This window comes from Somniosus microcephalus, chromosome 6 (assembly GCF_052327205.1).
Source record: "Somniosus microcephalus isolate GS21.2 chromosome 6, FLI_Smic_1.0, whole genome shotgun sequence".
NCBI classification, from domain to species: Eukaryota; Metazoa; Chordata; class Chondrichthyes; order Squaliformes; family Somniosidae; genus Somniosus; species Somniosus microcephalus.
This window is the reverse complement of record NC_140992.1, coordinates 68,942,177-68,964,058: the sequence shown is the minus strand read 5'-3', so window position 1 is coordinate 68,964,058 and position 21,882 is coordinate 68,942,177. Positions and strand designations below refer to the sequence as shown.

The window sequence follows — 21,882 nt, the reverse complement described above, 5'->3', positions numbered from 1 at the left end:
ACAATGCATATGATGCTTGCTTAATGTGCCTGTGCTCAGTGAATTGACTAATGTTATGAAAGTCCACAGTGCAGCCTCAAAAGATCATGCAGCATAACTGCTGAGGACAGTTGTGACTTTTACAGCCACTGGCAATGTGGCACCTGTGGTGGAGACAGACTGTAGAACATGTTGCAGCAGAACTCATTATTGGCTTCCTTTGTGAAGTGCAGTCTCTGCAAGATCTGCTTTTGGGACAACCAGAAATAAGAGTCTCTGGGGGAAAAATTCAGTTGCTTTGCGCCTCCCGTTAGCGCCCTAAGAGGGTGCTAATGGGGCGCAAAGCAACTAGTGCCTGGGCGCGGCGATATTTGCGCTGCTCGCGAAATTGACCAGACATTTTGCGGCAGCGCTAAACACTACCACCACGATCTCCTGCGCCCGCAGATCATGACATCAGTCGAGCGTGCAACACCCTGGTAGCACCCCGGACTGGATATTGAATGGCGCCCCCTGCCTTACCACCTGCTGCTAGCAACGACAGGTTGAGGGGAGCGTTTTGCAGTCGGGAAGGGACTGGGGGAATGCTATTTAAACGCGACCGCTTCCTGCCTTTTTTTGTCGGTGACATTTTTGCACCACGCATTCTGAGAGAGAGAGAGAGAGAGAGAGAGAGAGACTTCTGGAGAGATTCAACGCTGTGTGAAGGAGTTTTGGGTACTGAGCAGCACTTTGTACGTTCATTTTGATTTGCCCTTCCTTGCATCGATTTAGAAGAGACTATGGGGGCTGCACTCTGAGCTCTTTCCTTGGGCCTCTCCATTGTTCTTTCCAGCAGATTTGATGTACAGATCTCTCCATGCCGAGTTTCAAGGCTACAATGAGCAGGGTGTGGATGGAGGGCAAGGTCGACCCTCCCCTTTAAGAACTGGCCGGCGCCAGTGTGTCTGTGTTCCATTGTTGACTGACATCACATGAGCTTCACCAGCGCTCTGAGGTAGCGCCTTGCTCCGAGGTAGCGCCTCGCTCCTTGGTGTTAGTGCCTTAAAAGAGGTGTGTAGCTCCTGATTTAGCGCTCCAATCACCTCCAGGGGCGATAGAAGCTAAGTTTGCAGTCGGAGGCGATAATTAGCGCCAGGTGCTAAAGTTTGCACCCAGCCGATAATTGCGCCCGAAACGGGGCGATACCGAATTTCTCCCTCTCTGTCTGTACATTCTGGTGTTGCGGTATCAGTGGGTAGGTGCAATGCACCCCCAGTAACTCTGCAGCTGGCTGTGTTATATCTGGCCTAGGTATGTTTAATACTGGTAATGGATGCCCAGAATCAGAAACTGTGCCAATATTCACATTAACAACCTTTACTAAGCTTTGTCATAGTTTTGAGACTGGGAATTTATCGTGAAAGGATTCATAGCTGTGAAACCACGTCCTACCATTCTATTGCACAGTGCATTAGAACTCCATGGTACTTTCTCACTAATGATATACAAATCCTACCTTGTAGACAAATTACATTTTAAACTTTGTTCTCACAGCCTCTTGAAGAAACAGCATTTTGGATGACAATACTACAGCTCAGCTTATGGATCATGGAAACCTTCAGCTCCATTAGCTCTTCTGTAAATTGCATAATTTTCAGTCTTGGATAGCAATCTTGGCATCCAATACTGGATAATTGAATATTGTCTGGATAATGCTACTGCTCTGCCTTCTCTAGATTTCTCTTCTCAAATAGTTAGCAAGGGTGTGTAATCAAAGAGTTTCTTTCACCAGCTGCTGCTCTCTCCATAAGCACATGGCAAAGAGTGCAAGTGTACCTTTCAGTCAAAGGTTTTACAGCACAAAGATCTATGACTTACCTCACTGATGAGTATTACCAATGCTCCGATAATGGTTATTAGTTCACCCACAAGTCTCAGGAAGTCTTCCTTTGTCTGATAGGATTCCTAAAATAATTAATTAGTAAAAAAAAATGACTGTTAATACATACAAAATGAATTTATCGCATACAAAGATAAAGAAGAGCTATTGACCCTGTACTGTGCTTATTAGTAAAATAGGAAACTTGTGATCACACATAGGGGGGCAATTTTTCAGGGGTTCAGTGGGCGCGTTCGCTGGTGGGTCGGGTGGAAAAAAAATTTTGACAGCAGTTTGGGAACCCACTGTCAACCCATCGCCATGCTACTTTCCCAAATGTTGGGTCTGTCAGGGCTGAACAGACCCGACACGCAGCGGTGGGGGAGGCAATTCAGGTCATTATGACCTTGTTAATAGCCCATTAAAAAGTATTTTGAGCTCACCTTATCATTTTATGAGGTCACCCACGGGGTCCACACTGTTCGGGGATCACGTCAGGTAAGGAGGTCGGGAGTTGTAGCAAAATGGGATCATCTCTTTACTTGACAGCTGCAAATGTGCTATAAAAGCTCCCATCTCACAGCTGTTCATTTTCCAAGCTCAGAAGCTGTTGCTTACTGCATTTGGAAGACAGATTGAGCTTTATGCAGGTTGCAAGTGTTTGGAGAAAACTCTACCCAGTGTCACCTCATTGGAACAACCGCTTTCACCATTGTCAGATCGCTTCTGTCATCTCAAGTTCACCTACCATCTATTAGATCAGCATCACTGCCCTTGAAACCTTGGTCCTCAGAATCCCACCACAATCAGCCCCAACACCAACAGCACCAGGCACACCAGCAACACCAACAACAACACCAACCTTCTTCGCAATCAACTGATGCTGCACAAGACACAACACCTGACCACATTGCTGCCCGGGATGCCAGTGATGGCCTTGCCATAGCCAGATTTACTTCACTTGATGCTGTATACCCTGGCTGCCACATATGCGTCTGGTTGGCACCACCCAAACACCAACAGCATAAAGCATCCCTACAATGCCCAAGCCATTCCTTTCACACTCATCACCATTGTGGGGGGGGGGTCGTTAAGTCTCACCACTCACTACAACTTACTAAGCCACTTCCAAAGGTACACACAAATCTGTCCAAGAATGCAAAGTGTTCAAAATAAAGGTTTCAATGTTTGACACCACATTAACAGAAACTTTACATGAACGTTGCATAAAACACTTAAGTGCCTACCCTTGTGTGTTGTTAGTTGGTATGATTGGACTAGGATGAGGGTAAGTGTGAGGGGTGGTTAGTGAGATGGGGAAGTGATAATGTAGATAGAGAGGGATGGGTGGAGGAGCAACGTAAGTTGCTGTGAGTAAGGATGTGCAGGATTAGGATGGGGAAGGCAGAGTGATGGGGATGTGATGAGTGGCACAGCAGGATGAGGTTGAGTGTGGCTTTGCAGTAATGTTTCGTGATCTACTGAGATCATTAAAAGGTTTGAGCCACTGATGACATCCCTGCTTGTGCCCTCCTGTGCAATGTGCAACCAGGCTGTGTTGGTCTCCTGGGGAGGTCTCTTCCGCCCATAGGAAGGAAAGAGAACCTCCCTGCATGTTGTGAATCCCTCCATAAGCATATGGAGGGAGTCATGTGAGAGCTTGGGTGCAACAGTGCACCTCTGTGCAGTGATTGTCAGTCTTTGCAGCACCTTAATGCTGTAAAACACTGACAGCACAACTGTCAAAATCAATATGTGCATGGCCCCTTTAAGGAAACAGGCTGATAACCCATCATCAAATGACATAATCAGACCCGCTTCCTTCAATTAGCCGGCAAACGCGCTGGGCGGGCTTAACAAGCCCAATCAGCATAAAATCATTCTACAGAATGGACTGGTGTGGGAGAAATGGGTTTTGATTTGTGGGGCACTGGCACCAGTACTGGGATAAGAGGGAGCTGTTCCGTTTGGACGGGCTTCACTTGAACCATGCATGCATGAGTCCTGGCAAATCGAATAACTAGGGCTGTAGAGAGGGCTTTAAACTAAATAGTGGGGGGGAGGATCCAGGTGAGCGGGAAAATAAAAAGTCAATGAGAAATGAGAAAGCAATAGAGCAGGCCAGAGATGGCGGAAATAACCAAAGTGTGACAGGAAGGGACAGAATGTTTAAAAATAAGGATGTAACAGAAAAAAAGGCTAAAACAAGGAAAAATGGTAAAAAGACAAAGTTAAAAGCTCTATATCTGAATGCATGCTGCACTTGTAACAAGATAAATGAGTTGACGGCACAAATAGATACAAATGGGTATGATCTGATCGCCATTACAGAGGCGTGGTTGCAAGGCGACCAGGGCTGGGAACTGAATATTCCAGGGTATATGATAATTTGGAAGGATAGAAAGAAAGGAAAGGGAGGTGGGGTGGCTTTGTTGGTAAAAGATGGGATCAGTGCAGTGGTGAGAAGTGATGTTGGCTCAGAAGATCAAGATGTAGAATCGGTTTGGGTAGAGATAAAAAATAATAAGGGGAAAAAGTCTCTGGTGGGCATATTCTACAGGCCCCCGAACAGTAGCAATGCTGTTGGACAGAATATAAATCAACAAATAATGGAGGCCTGTAAAAAAGGTACAGTAATAATCATGGGTGATTTTAATCTCCATATTGATTGGACAAAGCAAATTGGCCATGGTAGCCTGGAGGAGGAGTTCATAGAGTGCATCCAGGATGTTTTCCTAGAACAGTATGTAATGGAACCAACTAGGGAGCAGGCTATCTTGGATCTGGTACTATGTAATGCGACAGAATTAATAAATGATCTCATAGTAAAGGATCCTCTAGGAAAGAGTGATCATAGCATGGTTGAATTTCAAATTCAGTTGGAGGGTGAGAAAGTTATATCCCAAACCAGTGTCCTGATCTTAAACAAAGGCAATTATAATGGCATGAGGACAGAACTGGCTAAAGTGGACTAGAAAAACAAATTAAAGGGTAAGAAAGTTGAAATGCAGTGGCAGACATTTAAGGAGATATTTCATAACTCTCAACAAAAATATATTCCAGTGAGAAAGAAAGATTTTAAGAGAAGGGAGCACCATCCGTGGCTAACTAAGGAAGTAAAGGATGGTATCAAATTGAAAACAAAGGCATACAATGTTGCTAAGATTGGTGGGAGACTGGAGGATTAGGACATTTTTAAAAACCAGCAAAGGATGACTAAAAAAATAATAAAGAGAGAGAAGATGAATTATGAGAGTAAGCTGGCAAGAAACATTAAAACAGATAATAAGAGCTTCTACAGGTATATAAAAAGGAAGAGGGTAACTAAAGTAAACGTTGGTCCCTTAGAGGATGAGACTGGGGAATTAATAATGGAGAATGGGGAAATGGCAGAGACTCTGAACAAATATTTTGTATTTGTCTTCACGGTAGAAGACACTAACAACATCACAATAATGGATAATCAAGGGGCCACAGGGAGTGAGGAACTAAAGACAATCACTATCACTAAGGAAATAGTACTCGGTAAAATAATGGAACTAAAAGGTGATAAGTCCCCTGGACCAGATGGTCTGCATCCCAGGGTCTTAAAAGAAGTGGCTGCAGAGATAGTGGATGCATTGGTTGCAATATACCAAAATTCCCTGGACTCTGGAGAGATCCCAGCGGATTGGAAAACCGCTAATGTAAAACCCTATTTAAGAAAGGAGGGAGACAGAAAGCAGGAAACTATAGACCAGTTAGCCTAACATTTGTCATTGGGAAAATGCTGGAGTCCTTCATTAAGGAAGCAGTAGCAGGGCATTTGGAAAAAAATACAGCAGTTAAACAGAGTCAGCATGGTTTTAAGAAAGGGAAATCATGTTTAACAAATTTGCTGGAGTTCTTTGAGGATGTAACAAGAAGGGTGGACAAGGGTGAGCCAGTGGATGTGGTGTATTTGGATTTCCAGAAGGCATTCGATAAGGTGCCACATAAAAGGTTACTGCATAAGATAAGAGCTCACAGAGTTGGGGGTAATATATTAGCATGAATAGAGAATTGGCTAACTAACAGAAAGCAGAGAGTCGGGATAAATGGGTAATTTTCTGGTTGGCAAATGGTAACTAGTGGGGTGCCACAAGGATCGGTGATGGGGCCCCAACTAATTACAATCTACATTAATGACCTGGATGAAGGGATTGAGTGTAATGTAGCCAAGTTTTCAGATGATACAAAGATGGGTGGGAAAGCAGCTTGTGCAGAGGACTCAAATAATCTGCAAAGGGATATAGACAGGCGAGGTGAGTGGGCAAACATTTGGCAGATGGAGTATAATGTGGGAAAGTGCGAGATTATCCACTTTGGCAGGAAAAATAAAAAACAAACTATTATTTAAATGGAGAGAGATTACAAAATGCTACAGTTCAGAGGGACCTGGGGGTCCTTGTGCATGAAACACAAGAAGTTAGCATACAGGTACAGCAGGTAATCAAAAAAGCAAATGGAATGTTGGCCTTTATTTCAAGGGGGTTGGAGTATAAAAGCAGGGAAGTCCTGCTACAACTCTATAGGGTATTGGTAAGACCACACCTTGAGTACTGCGTACAGTTTTGGTCTCATTATTTAAGGAAGGATATACTGTACTTGCATTGGAGGCAGTTCAGAGCTGATTCACTAGGTTAATTCCAGAGATGAGGGATTTGACTTATGAGGAAAGGTTGAGCAGGCTGGGCCTATACTCATTGGAATTTAGAAGAATGAGAAGTGATCTTATCGAAACATATAAGATACTGAGGGGCCTCAACAGGGTAGATGCAGAGAGGATGTTTCCCCTCATGGGGAAATCTAGAACTCGGGGGCACAGTCTCAGAATAAAGGGTCGCCCTTTTAGAATGGAGATGAGGAGGAATTTCTTCTCTCAAAGGGTCGTAAACTTGTGGAATTCTCTGTCCCAGAGAGCTGTGGAGGCTGGGTCATTAAATACATTTAAAGTGGAGATAGACACATTGCTGCAAGATAAGGGAGTGAAGGGTTATGGGGAGCGGGCGGGGAAGTGGCTTTGAGCCCCAGATCAGCCATGATCTTATTGAATGGCGGAGCAGGCTCGAGGGGCCAAGTGGCCTATTCCTGCTCCTATTTCTTATGTTCTTATGGAACCAGCAGCGGGGTCGGGACCAGCTACCGACATCGCTCGCCCCGGACCCGCTGAGGTAGGGGAAATCGTGGCCTCAGACTTTCACTTCAGGAACAATGCAGCACTGACAAGCCTGTCCATTGGGAATGCTAACTCACTCTGCTGTGTATTGACACTTACTGACCTGGAAACATATTTATTTATTTCATTTAAAAAAAAATTTCAATCCTGCTTTTTTCATGATTGTTGTGACAGCTTTAAATTCAATTCATACAGTAGTGCCATTGCTATCTGTTCATGTCCAACTAATTTCAACTACAGAGAAATTCAAACATGTTACGACTGGATAATTATCAGAATTTTTAAAATAACACTAATATTTTTCCACTTTAACAAGAATTGCACCCGATCTGATGGGCTTATAAAAATGTTAAGCAATGTCTGATATAAGCAGGAAGCTATTCAGGTACCTTGGTCTGGATTCTGCTTAACCTACCCCAGGAGAGGCGGAGCGAGATTTTCAGCTGCCATCCCAACTCTGACCCATTTTCCTGGAACGTAGTTCATGGTTATGCAGGGTGGTGGGGGGAGGGGCTCCAAACAAAACCCCCACCACCAAGAGGGACCCCACCATTGTCGGGGAAAGAAAATGCAAGTGGGGCTGTAGCGGGACCTCTGTCCAGGGCCCCAAACACCCCTTCCAGGTGAAACAGCGATTTACATGTACTTCTTGCAATCTAGTATACTGTATTCGCTGCTCACGATGTGGTCTCCTCTACATTGGGAAGACCAAACGCAGATTGGGTGACCGCTTTGCGGAACACCTTCGTTCAGTTCGTAAGGGTGACCCCGAGCTTCCGGTCGCCTGTCATTTTAATTCACCGCCCCATTCCCACTCAGACCTCACCGTCCTTGGGCTCTTGCATTGTTCCACGGAAACCCAGCGTAAGCTCGAGGAACAGCACCTCATCTTCCGATTAGGCACTTTACAGCCTTCCGGACTCAATATCGAGTTCAACAATTTCAGATCATAACCTTGGCCCCCATTACATTGTTACATATATTTTTTATCCACACCTTTGTTTTGTGCCCTTCCCCCTTCTTTTCTCTCCCAAATGGCAGCTGTCTCTCATTCTGTCAGTGCATTTCACACCTAATCTAGAGCTGTCTTTTGTCTCTTTACTAGTCCTATCACCATCTCGTCTCGTTTTGAATACCTCTTAATGTCTCTTCACTTCTCTTTTGTTCTTTCCTCCCCATTTCCCAGCCCCCAAACTGGCCTTTTAATCTGTTTCATTTCCTGTGTTTCTTCAGTCCTGATGAAGGGTTTCGACCTGAAACATTGACTCTATTTCTCTCTCCACGGATGTTGTCTGGCCTGCTGAGTTTTTCCAGCATTTTCTGTTGTTATTTCGGATTTCCAGCATCCGCAGTATTTTGCTATCATACATTTTAAGAATGGATTACTTATTGATCCCTGATTATCTCCTCTCCCCCCACATTTTTTCACTCTTCAGGTTCTCCTGCACCAACACTAGTTACTGTTAGAAATATTTTATCATTGTCTGTAGTATCGCATTATCTTAGCACTAAAGTCTTGTGTTTCCTAAAGGTTGTTAGATAGCCTAGAAGAAATTGGTTTTAAGGACCTGTACAGACTTGAGATGATAAACATGCTAACATAAATAACAGGAGAATGTCCATAATAGGAAATGTTTGTTCTTACTGCCAAAGTCTTCTGTGTCCTAATGGTGAGGTTGTCAGATAACCCAGGTGGAATTGGCTTCAAGGGCCGATAAAGGCTAGCGACGGTGAATATAATAATATACATAATATACGAGAACATCCATATTAGGAAATACTTGTACCCAAACGAATTCCACTTTTGATGCAATAGCTCCTTCACTGGTTTAGCATCAACAAGTTTGCGAACCTATAAAAACAAGCTTAATTAATGTCTGTTCAATTTTTCATCAGTGTTGTCTTCCTTCTTTTTCAACCAACCTTCTCCCCTTCTGATGAGGTGACATCATATGTCACATTTTCCATCATTACCAGTTTGGTAATGCTGGACATTAGGAATACCTGTATACAATAGGCATTTAGCATTATAAAGTAAGGCAAAATGTAAGAAATATTTTAAAAGCAAATCAGGATATCAAAAGCAGGATTAACAATGTGCAGATCCATACAGCTTTAGTACTTGATCTGTATTGGAGGAAGCAATTATTGGCCCTGAAATTACAGTGTTTTCGACGGCATACGCTCAGCGACGCCATTGTAATCCTTCTGAAAGGCCCACAACTTTCGGGTTTCCGCACGCACAAAAACCCGGAACTTGCGATTTGTCAAGTTTTGCCTTGGCAGATCTACCGAACCAAAAGTAAAATCAGTTTCGCTGGCTATTTGCCCAACGACTGCCCAGCAATTGCCCACGAAACTCTTACGGCTGGTAAAAGCAGGCATAGGGCCTTCTTTCATCAGCGTAAGGTTTATTATAAATCTTAAATTAAACATTTAAACATAAAAAATGATGCACAAAGAATTAAAATTAGTTTATGCAAATATTGGCCAGGATTAAAAGGTTTAAAATAATTTTTCAAAAATTACATTTTTATTGTATTTGGTGTAATGAATAATATTGAAATTCAGAACCTTTATATTTATTAGAATTGTTTAAATTGTTTAATTATTTGCGGATTCCATTGCACGTCATTAGGGGATTCCGTTCCTAAATGACTGCAATGGAATCCTCATTTCTCATTGGAGGACCTGGCCCATGTGATCCCAGGGATGCCTCTGAACTGCCTGCGTCCCTGGGATCCGTGGGCCTTTCCACTGCCGTACACATGGAGGCCCGAGACCCGAACTCTCCGCAGCTTGGACGACAGCAGGTAGGTACTCTGGAGGTACGCCGCCGACCACAAGTTCAGGGCCATTATCTTTTTGTTATGGCAGCCTGCCCCTTTAAGGTGTTGCAAGCATCTGACCCCTACAGCAGCAACCACTTCTTGACCCCCACACTGGAAAACCTCCAGGTAGGAATAATGTAAAAAATGTAAATGCTCCTAGCAAGCTTCAGGCAGAAGTCTTGAAATTCCCTGCCATATATATATTATACAGCTATCCATAAGATATTTAAAGTTATTTTATTTTTGTTTAAAATAATTTTAGTGGTGAGCATTCCTTTCATACACACTATTGGGTCATGTTAACTGCCTCTCACCTCACTCCATAGTTGATTGTTCACTGTCTTAAAAGTTCTGTTCAAAAGAGCAGTGAGTTGTTAAGAATTAACACCAAGAAGAGCCATAAAATGTTACACTTTATTACTTGTAATGAAACTAGTCTATATTTCTAATTTCATGACTGGAAGTCAAAACAATTAAGAAATCAACCAAAGTTCAAGATCATGAATTTGTGGCCTTGTAGTTGTGATCCTCACTTCTCACTGGTGTCATTGGCTGAGCTGTTGAATACAGAGTTGGAGTGGGAGCCATTACCAGTAAGGCCACAATCTTTACTAAAGTCCATACACATTAAAAATGTAAATGTATATTTGTATGATAGGGAACTCAAAGTCATGAAATATGTAAAACTATCCCATGAATTATGGCATAATTGACAATAACAGCAAAGAGCAGGCTGGTTCATTCCTTATGGTTACCTCACTATTCCTGCTTGTTGTTATGATGTCCAGAACTGATTTTTGGTCACCCCATGTATCAATGTTGGTGAGATCATAGACACAGTAAGAAATTGTCCCCATTGTCCAGTATATTTTCTTTTGTTTTTGCACCAAATAGTTGAACATCTACAGAAGAAAAAGCAATTAATGTATTAAACTAAGTATTAAACTAAATTAGGTATATTTCTTACAGAAAGGTTTGAGCTGATTCAAACTTAATTAGAATGTATGGGAGGAATTTTGCGGGGGGTCAGCAGGCGTAATCGGTGGCAGGTTGGGTGGGAAATTTATTTTTTCCCCAGTGGGTCGGGACCCCACTGTCAACCTGCTGCCACATGCCTTTACCAAATGTTGGGTCTGCCAGCGCTGAGCAGACCCGACACGCAGCAGCAGGGGAGGCAATTAAAATAATTAGTGGCTTGTTTACAGCCACTTAACAATGGTTTTTTCCCAGCTTTTTGATTTTGACAGGTCGCCCACTGGTTTCTCGCTGTGCCTAGACCTCGTCGGTGAAGCTGAGGCAGGAGGTCACTAACCATTGTTTCAGCTGATGAGTTGACAGCTTCAAATGTCAAGTCAAAGCTCCCAGTTGATTCAGAAATCTTCCCTTAGCCACAAGCTTCTCTAAACTGCATTTCCACTACAGATTCAGGATGCTGCAAGTCTTTACACAAGTCTTCATCCAGTCTGACCTCATTACCTCTCCCACTATTGACAGATCGCTTCTATCATCTCTACTTCACCTGCCATCTATTACATCAGCATCAGTGCCCTTGAATCTCTCTCACCTTGGTCCTCAGAGTCCCACCACGATCAGCCCCAACACCAGCAGCACCAGGCACACCAGCATCACCAAAAACAACACCAATCTTCTCCACAATCAACTGATGCTGCACAGGACACAGGGCATCAGCATCCGAGCACATTGCTGCCCGGGAGGCCAGAGATGGCCTCATCATGGCCAGATTTACTTCACTTCATGCTGTACACCCTGGCTGCCACATGATGCGCCAGGTTAGCAACACCCCACACCAACACCATAAAGCTTCCCTACAATGCCATTCCTTTCACACTCATCACCATTGTGGGGGGTACCGTTATGTCTCACCGTTCACTGCAACTCACTAAGCCACTTCCAAAGGTGCACACAAATCTGTCCAAGAACGCAAAGTGTTCAAAATAAAGGTTTCAATGTTTGACACCACATTAACAGAAACGTTACATGAACATTGCATAAAACACCCAAGTGCCTACCCTTGTGTGTTGTTAGTTGGTATGATTGGACTAGAATGAGGGTGAGTGTGAGGGGTGGCTAGTGAGTTGGGGAAGTGATAATGTAGATAGGGATGGGTGGAAGTGCAAGGTAAGTTGGTGTGAGTAAGGATGTGCAGGAGTAGAGTAGGGAAGGCAGAGTGATGGGGATGTGATAAGTGGCACAGCAGGATGAGGTTGAGTGTGGCTTTGCAGTAACATTTCATGACCTACTGAGATCATTGAAAGGTTTGTGCCACTGCAACCTGGTCCTCCTGACGACATCCCTGCTTGTGCCCTCCTGTGCAATGTGCAACCAGGCTGCATTGGTGGCCTGGGGAGGTCTCTTCTGCCCATTGGAAGGGAAGAAAACCTCCCTGTGTGCTGTGACTCCCTCCATAAGCTTATGGAGGGAGTCATGGGAGAGCCTGGGTGCAGCCCTCTGCATAAAGATTTAAATTACCTCACCCGCTGCTGTGTATCAGGTCTGCTCAGTGCTGGCAGACCCAACATTTGGTAAAGGCATGTGGTGGTGGGTTAACAGCAGGGTTCCGACCCGCTAGGGAAAAAAAATAATTACCTACCCAACCCGCCACCGATCATGCCCGCTGACCCATTGCAAGATTTCCCCCCTCATTTCTGCAGAGGGAGAAGTGAAGCTGTTAAAATCAATGTGAGATTGCCATTTCTTGTACCACATCACCATATAATTTTCTCCATGAGTACAGAAACAAAGTGATGTTAAAACTGTTTAACCATCTGCATACAAAACCTGTTTGAATCTTTTTTTGGAAAGAAGCATGTTCAGTGCAAGAGAAACCTAGTCCTTAATAAGACTGACCTTCTGCCTCAGAGGTGAAAATATCTGCCTCTTAGGTATCTGCCTTGGCTCACTTAGAGCAACTTCACCTCTGAGGCAGAAGGTCATTTGTTCAAGCCCCAATTCAGAGACTTGAGAACACAATCTAGGCTGACATCTCAGAGCTGCACTCTCAAAGGTACAGTCTTTCAGATGAGACGTTAAATTGAGGCCCTGTCTGCCCTATCAGGGCAAAAGATACCTTGACATAATTTAAAGAAGAACAGTATGTTGGCCAATATTTATCCCTGAATCATGAAAACAGATTATCAGGTCCTTTATCTCATTGCTGTGCACGATGCGCTGCTCTATTTCTTACATTATAACAGTGATTAGGTTTCAAAAGTACAGTACCTCAGTGCCTGTGGAGATCTTTGGGACATCCTGAGGTCACAGAAGGCACTCCATAAATGCAAATAGAGGCCCTGAATTTATCTCCAGCTGGATTCCCCGCTCAGACCTGAGTTAAAATTACAGTCAGGTCTCAATGATGTCATCGGGCCGCAACATGCATATGTAAAGAAGGACCTGTTGGCTCCGGCCGCGTGTCCTTGCTGCCTGCTCAGGAGAGCAGATTAAATTGGAGATGTTGCAATCATGGTGACTTTCGGACAGGTAAGAGCCAGGGCGATTTTAACTGCCCACCTGCCAGGTTTCTGCTGAGCGAGTAGAGTTAAAATCACCTCTTCAATTTTTTTTCCTCTTTGATTTTTTGCAGAATGAGAATCTTGTAATTTGCTGGCCAAAAGCTCAATTGGAACTTTAAATATTTAAAATTTAACAGAGCCTTCATTTTATGTGTAATTTCTAGTTTGTTTTTCTTAAGTGACACAAACACTACATAAGACAATCAAGAAAGTTCAAACCAACATTTAGCACAGGGGTTAAAGTTGGTCTGGTTCTGATATTTCAATGCTGGTTCCAAGTGGTAGGAGCTCAGGAAAAGCCATCACCTGCGAATATTGTGGGAGAGAGCAGTGCAGCAATCTGTTGGGACAAGTGGATGTAGTTGGTACATGTAGGGCTGCATTGGAGCATGGGAAATCAAGAGCAGGGAAGTCAGCACTGGAAGAAAGAATAGCATCAACGGCTGAAAGGAGAAAAGCAACATGCAATGGTAAAGAGAAGGCAGGAGAAAGTATAGAGAGGAGCATCAACTGAGTGCAGGAGAGTGGGAACCAAGAGAGAGAGATCATATAACAGAGACATAACCGGAACAGGGACACAGCAGGAAAGATAGCGAGACAGATAAGAACATAAGAACATGAGAAATAGGAGCAGGAATAGGCCACTTGGCCCCTCGAACCTGCTCCGCCATTCAATAAGATCATGGCTGATCTTGGGCTCAAAGCTACTTCCCTGCCCGCTCCCCATAACCCTTCACTCCCTTGTCTTGTAAAAATTTGTCTATCTCCACCTTAAATGTATTTAATGACCCAGCCTCCACGGCTCTCTGGGGCAGAGAGTTCCACAGATTTACGACCCTCTGAGAGAAGAAATTCCTGCTCATCTCAGTTCTAAAAGGGCGACCCTTTATTCTGAAACTGTGCCCCCGAGTTCTAGATTTCCCCATGAGGGGAAACATCCTCTCTGCATCTACCTTGTCGAACCCTTCAGTATCTTATATGTTTCAATAAGATCACCTCTCATTCTTCTAAATTCCAATGAGTATAGGCCCAACCTGTTCAACCTTTCTTCATAATTCAACCCCCTCATCTCAGGAATCAACCATGTGAATCGTCTCTGAACTGCCTCCAATGCAAGTATATCCTTACTTAAATAAGGAGACCAAAACTGTACGCAGTGCTCAAGGTGTGGTCTCACCAATACCCTGTACAGTTGTAGCAGGAGTTCCCTGCTTTTATATTCCAACCCCCTTGAAATAAAGGCCAACATTCCATTTGCCTTTTTGATTGCTTGCTGTATCTGCATGCTAACTTTTTGTGTTTCATGCACAAGGACCCCCCAGGTCCCTCTGAACTGTAGCATTTTGTAATCTCTCTCCATTTAAATAATAGTTTGCTTTTTTATTTTTCCTGCCAAAGTGGATACCTCACACTTTCCCACATTATACTCCATCTGCCAAATGTTTGCCTACTCATTTAGCCTGTCTACATCCCTTTGCAGATTCTTTGAGTCCTCTGCACAACTTGCTTTCCCACCCATCTTTGTATCATCCTCAAACTTGGCTACATTACACTCGGTCCCTTCATCCAAGTCATTAATGTAGATTGTAAATAGTTGAGGCCCCAGCAGCGATCCCTGTGGCACCCTACTAGTTACCATTTGCCAACCGGAAAATGACCCATTTATCCTGACTCTCTGCTTTCTGTTAGTTAGCCAAATCTCTATCAATGCTAATATATTACCCCCAATTCCATGAGCTCTTATCTTATGCAGTAACCTTTTATGTGGCACCTTATCGAATGCTTTCTGGAAATCCAAATACACTGTTTCAATTCTGTCCACCCTGCTCGTTACATCCTCAAAGAACTCCAGCAAATTTTTTAAACATGATTTCCCTTTCATAAAACCATGCTGACTCTGCTTGACTGCATTATGATTTTCCAAATGCCCTACTACTGCTTCCTTAATGAAGAACTCCAGCATTTTCCCAAAGACAGATGTTAGGCTAACTGGCTTATAGTTTCCTGCTTTCTGTCTCCCTCCTTGAGAGATCCCTGAGTGTGAGATATTCTGGGGCCAATTTTCAATTATAGCATACATCAAGCTGGCAATGGGCAGAGCAATTGCACTGCCCACCCAATGGTACCAGTGAGAGGCCGGAACCATTTTCATGGTTGAACCTCATTTGAATTTGTTTTGTCAGCTGCTCGCGCTCAACAAGTGCTGTCAGACGGCTTACCAACCGGGCAGGAGGCAGAGGCGGGGGGCAAGGCGTGAATTGCAGCAGCTCCTCCACAGTGTTGAGCCAGGGGTTAAACCTTAAGGAGAGCAGGAGCAATCCCGTCACATCCATGCTCCTCCTGGCCCCAGAAAAATCAGTGGGACCAATGTTTCTGTTGTATTTTTGGTATAGCCTGCGTGGCACATACTCCATCCATTGGTAGCTGAAAATTGTGTTGGGGTCCCACAACCGGTGTAGGATCCTGAGTTAAATATTTAAATAAGGCTCCCATCTGTATTGGGCTCGAGTGCTGGCCTTCCATTTTGTGGCCTGCTTGAATATTGGGTGGCCAGTAGCATAAAAGAAATTGTCCGTTTCCTGCCCCATTTTTCATGGTGATCGTGGCGGTACGCAAAAGAAAATCGTTCCCTCTGAGCTCTGATTGCGGCAGAAACATGGAAAAGGTCACAGAGGAAAGAGAGTATCTGTGGGGAACACGGAGTGCCCAGCAGCAAAGTAAGGGGGGAGAGAGGAGAGAGAGAGGGAGGGACAGAAAGAGAAAGAGGAAGGCAGCCTGAGCCACCTTTTAGTCCCAGAAAACTGCTGCAGAGGCAAAATGAGAAAAAAGTAAGAAAGGTGAAAAAGAGAATGCAAAAAGTAAAAGATAAGCAGAAAAGTGATAGAGAGCAAAGTTAGGGAAAAGAAAGAACGTGAAGGAGGAGATAAATAAAAGGAAAATTAAAAAAACAAAAATGAGGGAGAAAGAAACTGAAGTGGAAGATGAGAAAGAGATTATTTTTGCCGATTTACCACTACCAGTGTCCTTACCCTGAGTAGCTCATGATAGGCGCAGATGAAAAAACATGGATTATGAAAGGGAAATCGTGTTTGACAAACCTACTGGGGTTTTTTGAGGATGTAACTGGTAGAATAGATAAGGGAGAATCAGTGGATGTGGTGTATTTGGATTTTCAGAAGGCCTTTGATAAAGTCGCACATAAGAGGTTAGTGTGCAAAATTAAAGCACATGGGATTGGAGGTAATATACTGGCATGAATTGGGGTGGCAGGCAGTGACTAGTGGGTACTGCATGGATCAGTGCTTGGGCCCCAGCTATTCACAATATATATCAATGATTTGGATGAGGGAACCAAATGTAACATTTCCAAGTTTGATGACGACATGAAACTAGGTGGGATTGTGAGTTGTGAGGAGGATGCAAAGAGGCTTCAAGGCGATTTAGACAAGCTGAGTGAGTGGGCAAATACATGGCAGATGCAGTATAACGTGGATAAATGTGAAGTTATCCACTTCGGTAGGAAAAACAGAAAGGCAGAGTATTATTTAAATGGTGATAGATTGGGAAATGCTGATGTACAAAGGGACCTGGGTGTCCTTGTACACCAGTCACTGAAAGCAAACATGCAGGTGCACCAAGCAGTTAGGAAGGCAAATGGTATGTTGGCCTTCATTGCAAGAGGATTTGAGTACAGGAGCAAGGATGTCTTACTACAGTTATACAGGGCCTTGGTGAGACCACACCTGGAGTACTGTGTGCAGTTTTGGTCTCCTTACCTAAGAAAGGATATACTTGCCATAGAAGAAGTGCAGTGAAGGTTTACCAGACTGATTCCTGGGATGGCAGGACTGTCATATGAGGAGAGATTGGGTCGACGAGGCCTGTATTCACTAGAGTTTAGGAGAATGAGAGGGGATCTCATTGAAACGTACAAAATTCTGACAGGGCTAGAAAGACTGGATGCAGGGAGGATGTTTCCCCTGGCTGGGGGTTTAGAACGAGGAGTCACAGTCTCAGGATACGGGGTACGACATTTAGGACTGAGACGAGGAGAAATTTCTTCACTCAGAGGGTGGTGAAGCTGTGAAATTCTCTACCACAGAAGGCTGTGGAGGCCAAGTCACTGAATATACTTAGGAAGGAGATAGATAGAGTTCTAGACGCAAAAGGCATCAAGGGGTATGGGGAGAGAGTGGGAATATGGTATTGAGATAGAGGATCAGACATGATCATATTGAATGGCGGAGCAGGCTCGAAGGGCCGAATGGCCTACTCCTGCTCCTATTTTTCTATGTTTCTAAGCTTGAGAACTACTGACTCAGATAGTTCTGTTGAAAATTATTGTCAAGAATGACAATTAGCCTAAGGGAGCCTTAAGTGAATGCATGTGGACAGGGCATTCATGTAGACGGGCTTCTGCTGCCCTACGACCATTTTGTATGTGGCTCCTGTGTTTTGCTACAAATATTGTGCTGCTGCTTTAGAGTTGTAAACCAGAACAACAGACTATCGCTCAAGGAATGCAAGTCTGATTAGCAGTAAAAGTTGTTGGAAAATATAAAAACTAAAATGATACAGATGTCAATGAAGATTAAATATAATGGGTATAATTTAACATAGTAACATACACAGATGATGCATCTTTTTCAATGCTTGGAAGATTTTGTCTGAAAAAATAGTAAGGCGTATACTTAAAGTAATCTTTTAACCTAACAAAGTACTGATATTCTGATTTGAGGTTATGCACTCGGGTGCACTTTCACATATAATTTTCAACACTTATAATGTAGGAAACATGGCAGCCAATTTGCGCATAGCAAGCTCCCACAAACAGTAATGTGATAATGACCAGATAATTTTTTTTTAGGTGTTGTTGAGGGATAAATATTGGCCAGGGAAAAATACTCTGTGCTTCTTCGAAATAGTGCCATGGGATCTTTTACGTCCACCTGAGAGGGCAAACGGGGCTTCAGTTTAACATCTCATCCGAAAGACGGCACTTCCCTCAGTACTGCACTGAAGTGTCAGCCTAGATTGTGTGCTCAAGTCCCTGGAATGGGATTTAAACCCACAACCATCTGACTCAGAGGCGAGAGTGCTACCAACTGAGCCACGGCTATCCCGGTATATGGGAAAAGGGATGACGACCTTTAGGCCTTATCCCTTTTTTCCATATACAGCTTATTAGACAGACTCAATCTACTATTTTATTGCAGAGAAGCAGTTTACTTACCACAAAGTCACCCTCAGCTGCCGCGAGCTTCAATGGAGTGTAGCCATCGTTGTTAACAATGTTCTCGACAAATTGATGATGTTTCTCAGACACAAGTGATGTGATGAGGTCATACATGGAATAAGCCTGCTCTTTCTCTGGTTGTAGAACTAACACATGAAGTACTGTATTACCTGCACAAAAAGATTCTAATTTCCAATCACAATCATATGCAGTTTGCCTTCCGAATCAAGGTAAAACATGTAAACATTCATAGCAGTGTGGTTTCTTCTATCTTAGAGTGATGCTGATGATTCACAGCCCACCCAGACTATGTGTGCAAGTATGAGTAGGTAGAATGTGCATTTTAAACCTGAGCATGGGTTGTGCGATTGGAGTGAACTCTTCAATCAAACTGAAAACTCAAAAGACAGCTGAACTGGGCAAATTCATGATTAATTTGCATGCAAAGTATTGGCACTAATTCTTACTTTCGATTCCAGTTGGTCAGCACAAAAATCCTAAATTCTCACTGTTAATGCTGAAAGCAGGGTGGTTAACTGTTAATATTTTGGGTGTAAATTTTAGGCTATGCTAGCTATTATTTGAAATGGACATCAATGTAAAAGGTTAAGAAGAGCACTTTTTTGGTGAATGGCTTAGCAATACTGTTATTCTAAAATAAAAACAGAAAATGTTGGAAACACTCAGCAGGTCAGGCAGCATCTATGGAGAGAGAAACAGAGTTATTGGCCCAGATATTCCAATCCCTACAGGTGTGTACGCACTGTGTACCCACCCGTAGGGACATCGGAAATGCCAGTTTCAGGCATGCACAGCGCATGCACTGAAAACCGGCATTTCCGATCTGTCAAGAATGGTCTTGACAGATCCTCTGGCTGCCCTGGAGAAGGGCCTCTGCGGGCAGATAGTTCCGCTTTTTGGAGACTCTCCGCCTGCAGAAAACCCTTACAATTCTTACGCCTGGTAAAAGCAGGCGTAAGGCCTGCTTTTACCAGGATAAGAGTTGAAAAAAAGTAAGAAAAATTAAAAAAATTCATTGATTTACCATTGTAAGTGTTTAAGCTGAGATCCAAATGCAGTGTGACCTCCTTGGAAAACCCTCTCCCCATATTGACTGAGTGCTTATAACATCTATTCCTCAACTGAGATATATACCAGCGGGATGGGAACCATTTATACCCTTTCATCCTGGTCTTCAGATTCGGAGGAAGAACAGCCGCAGCAGCAGCAGAATGAGGCACAACAGCAGCACCAACAACAGGAGCGCCAAACTTTTCCTCACCCACCTGATGCTGCACAGGGCAGAGGGCGTCAGCGCAGGGCTGCACCTCGCCGCAGGAGATACCCGCAACACAGGGTTTACACGCAGAGGATGAGCTTCCTCAACATGACTGAGCAGCAGTGCCAAAGGAGGCTGAGACTTTCACGAGAGGTAGTCGCTGACATCTGCACAATGCTGCACCAACACCTGGAGCCCAGAGGAGCGGGTGGACACTCCTTACCAGTGGCTGTCAAAGTCACCACTGCCCTCAACTTTTTTGCTTCAGGGTCCTTCCAGGGATCATCAATAGACATCAGCATTGGGCCAGTAATTCCTGTCCCAACGCGTGAGTACGGTCGAGGTACTCACGCGTCTGGCCGGAGGAAATGCCGGTTTTCAGCGTGCACAGCGCATGCGGGGAAAACCGGCATTTCCTGTCCTCTGAACGAAGGGGTTCAGAGGCAGAACGCGCGCGACTGCACAGGCAGCGCGTGCACAGTAAAATTCCTTTTTTTTTCCAAAGTTGCGCGCGTGTAAAGGCCTCCGGTCTTTACGCGTGGAAAAACAAGACGTATGTATTTAGTTTTTCAGGTAAGTGGGCTTTTAGTACAATGTAGATTTTTTTTTTCCACAGGTTTGTTATTTTTAAAGAATTTACAGGATAGTTATTATAATCAGTGGGATGTTTTTTAAAATTTTATTTAAAGTTAAAGTAGTGTTTTGGCAGCACATACTTTTCATGAGTTTGACAGCTCTTACTGTCAAACTCATGAATGAGTTTCCCCTCCCCTGATTGGCTGCACAGTGCTCACCCGATCCCAGCCGGCACATCGCACTAACTACACCGCTGGATCAGGTTAGCACAGCGCGCCGACAGCTGAACCAGGCCTGTGACAGGAAATGCAAGCAGGCCCGGGCTTCAGATGTTGACGCGCAAGGTGAGTGCAGATCGGGGGCTTGCACGCGCGGCAAGCCCCCGATCTAATTTCAGGGCCACTATCTCCCAGTCAGACGCACACACTTGCATCACGCAGGTTACCGATGCCCTCTTTGCAAAGTCGCACAATTACATCCACTTCTCCATGGATGAAGCAAGTGAAACCGCGTGTGCGGTTGGCTTTGCAAATATGGCAGGCTTGCCAAGGGTGCAGGGCATCATAGACTGCACACATGTGGCCATTAGGGCACCCCATCACAACCCAGCTGCATTTGTCAACCACAAGGGCTTCCACTCCCTTAACGTCCAGCTGGTGTGTAACCACAGGAAGAACATTATGCATGTTTGCGCCAAGTTCCCCGGCAGTTGCCATAACTCATTCATCCTGTGGCAGTCTGCTGTGCCTCAGCTGTTCAATCCACCAACCCAACTTTCCGGATGGCTACTTGGAGACAAGGGCTATCCCCTGAAGACATGGTGAATGACACCATTGAGGAGGCCATCAAACGAAGCTGAGGAGCGCTACAATGCCAGCCACATTTCCACCAGAAGCATCATCGAGCAAACCATCGGCTTGCTTAAAATGCGATTCGGATGCCACAACAGATCAGGTGGAGCCCTACAATGCTCACCAGCCAGGGTCTCTAGAATCATTGTAGTCTGCTGTGCACTGCACAACATCGCACAGCAGCATTGCTTAGCGCTGCCTGAGGAGCAAGTGGCGCAGTGCACAGCCCCCTCAGAGGAGGAGGAGGAGGATGAGGAAGACCTTGCGGAGGTGGATGTGCCAGTTCCACCAGCACGTGAGCACATTGCTGGCCGTGAGGCAAGGGATGCACTAATTCATGCCAGATTTGCATAAGTTTACGAAGCAAACACATGTGGCTGCCACATGGAAATGAGTGTCTGGCCGACCTTCTTACACCATCTGTACAATAAATTGTGGGTTCCTATCACTCTCATCACCATCATTACAGATGAAAGGCACCCTGACACCTCACTGTGACACTTCCATTTCTGGGCACACATTGGCCAACTCTTTGAATC

General features: G+C 44.3%; 1 protein-coding gene across 1 annotated transcript in view; it reads right to left on the bottom strand.

Moving 5' to 3' along the window:
- Positions 1-21,882, bottom strand: part of LOC147115795 (transient receptor potential cation channel subfamily V member 6-like) — a 128,814-nt gene that overhangs the window by 57,175 nt on the left and 49,757 nt on the right. Inside the window, exons 7-10 of the mRNA XM_085991978.1 lie at positions 18,635-18,807; positions 10,624-10,770; positions 8,683-8,889; positions 1,840-1,926 (exon numbers count right to left, since the gene is read on the bottom strand). Of these exons, the coding sequence (XP_085848104.1) occupies positions 1,840-1,926; positions 8,683-8,889; positions 10,624-10,770; positions 18,635-18,807 (614 nt within the window). The remainder of the gene's footprint in view (positions 1-1,839; positions 1,927-8,682; positions 8,890-10,623; positions 10,771-18,634; positions 18,808-21,882) is intronic.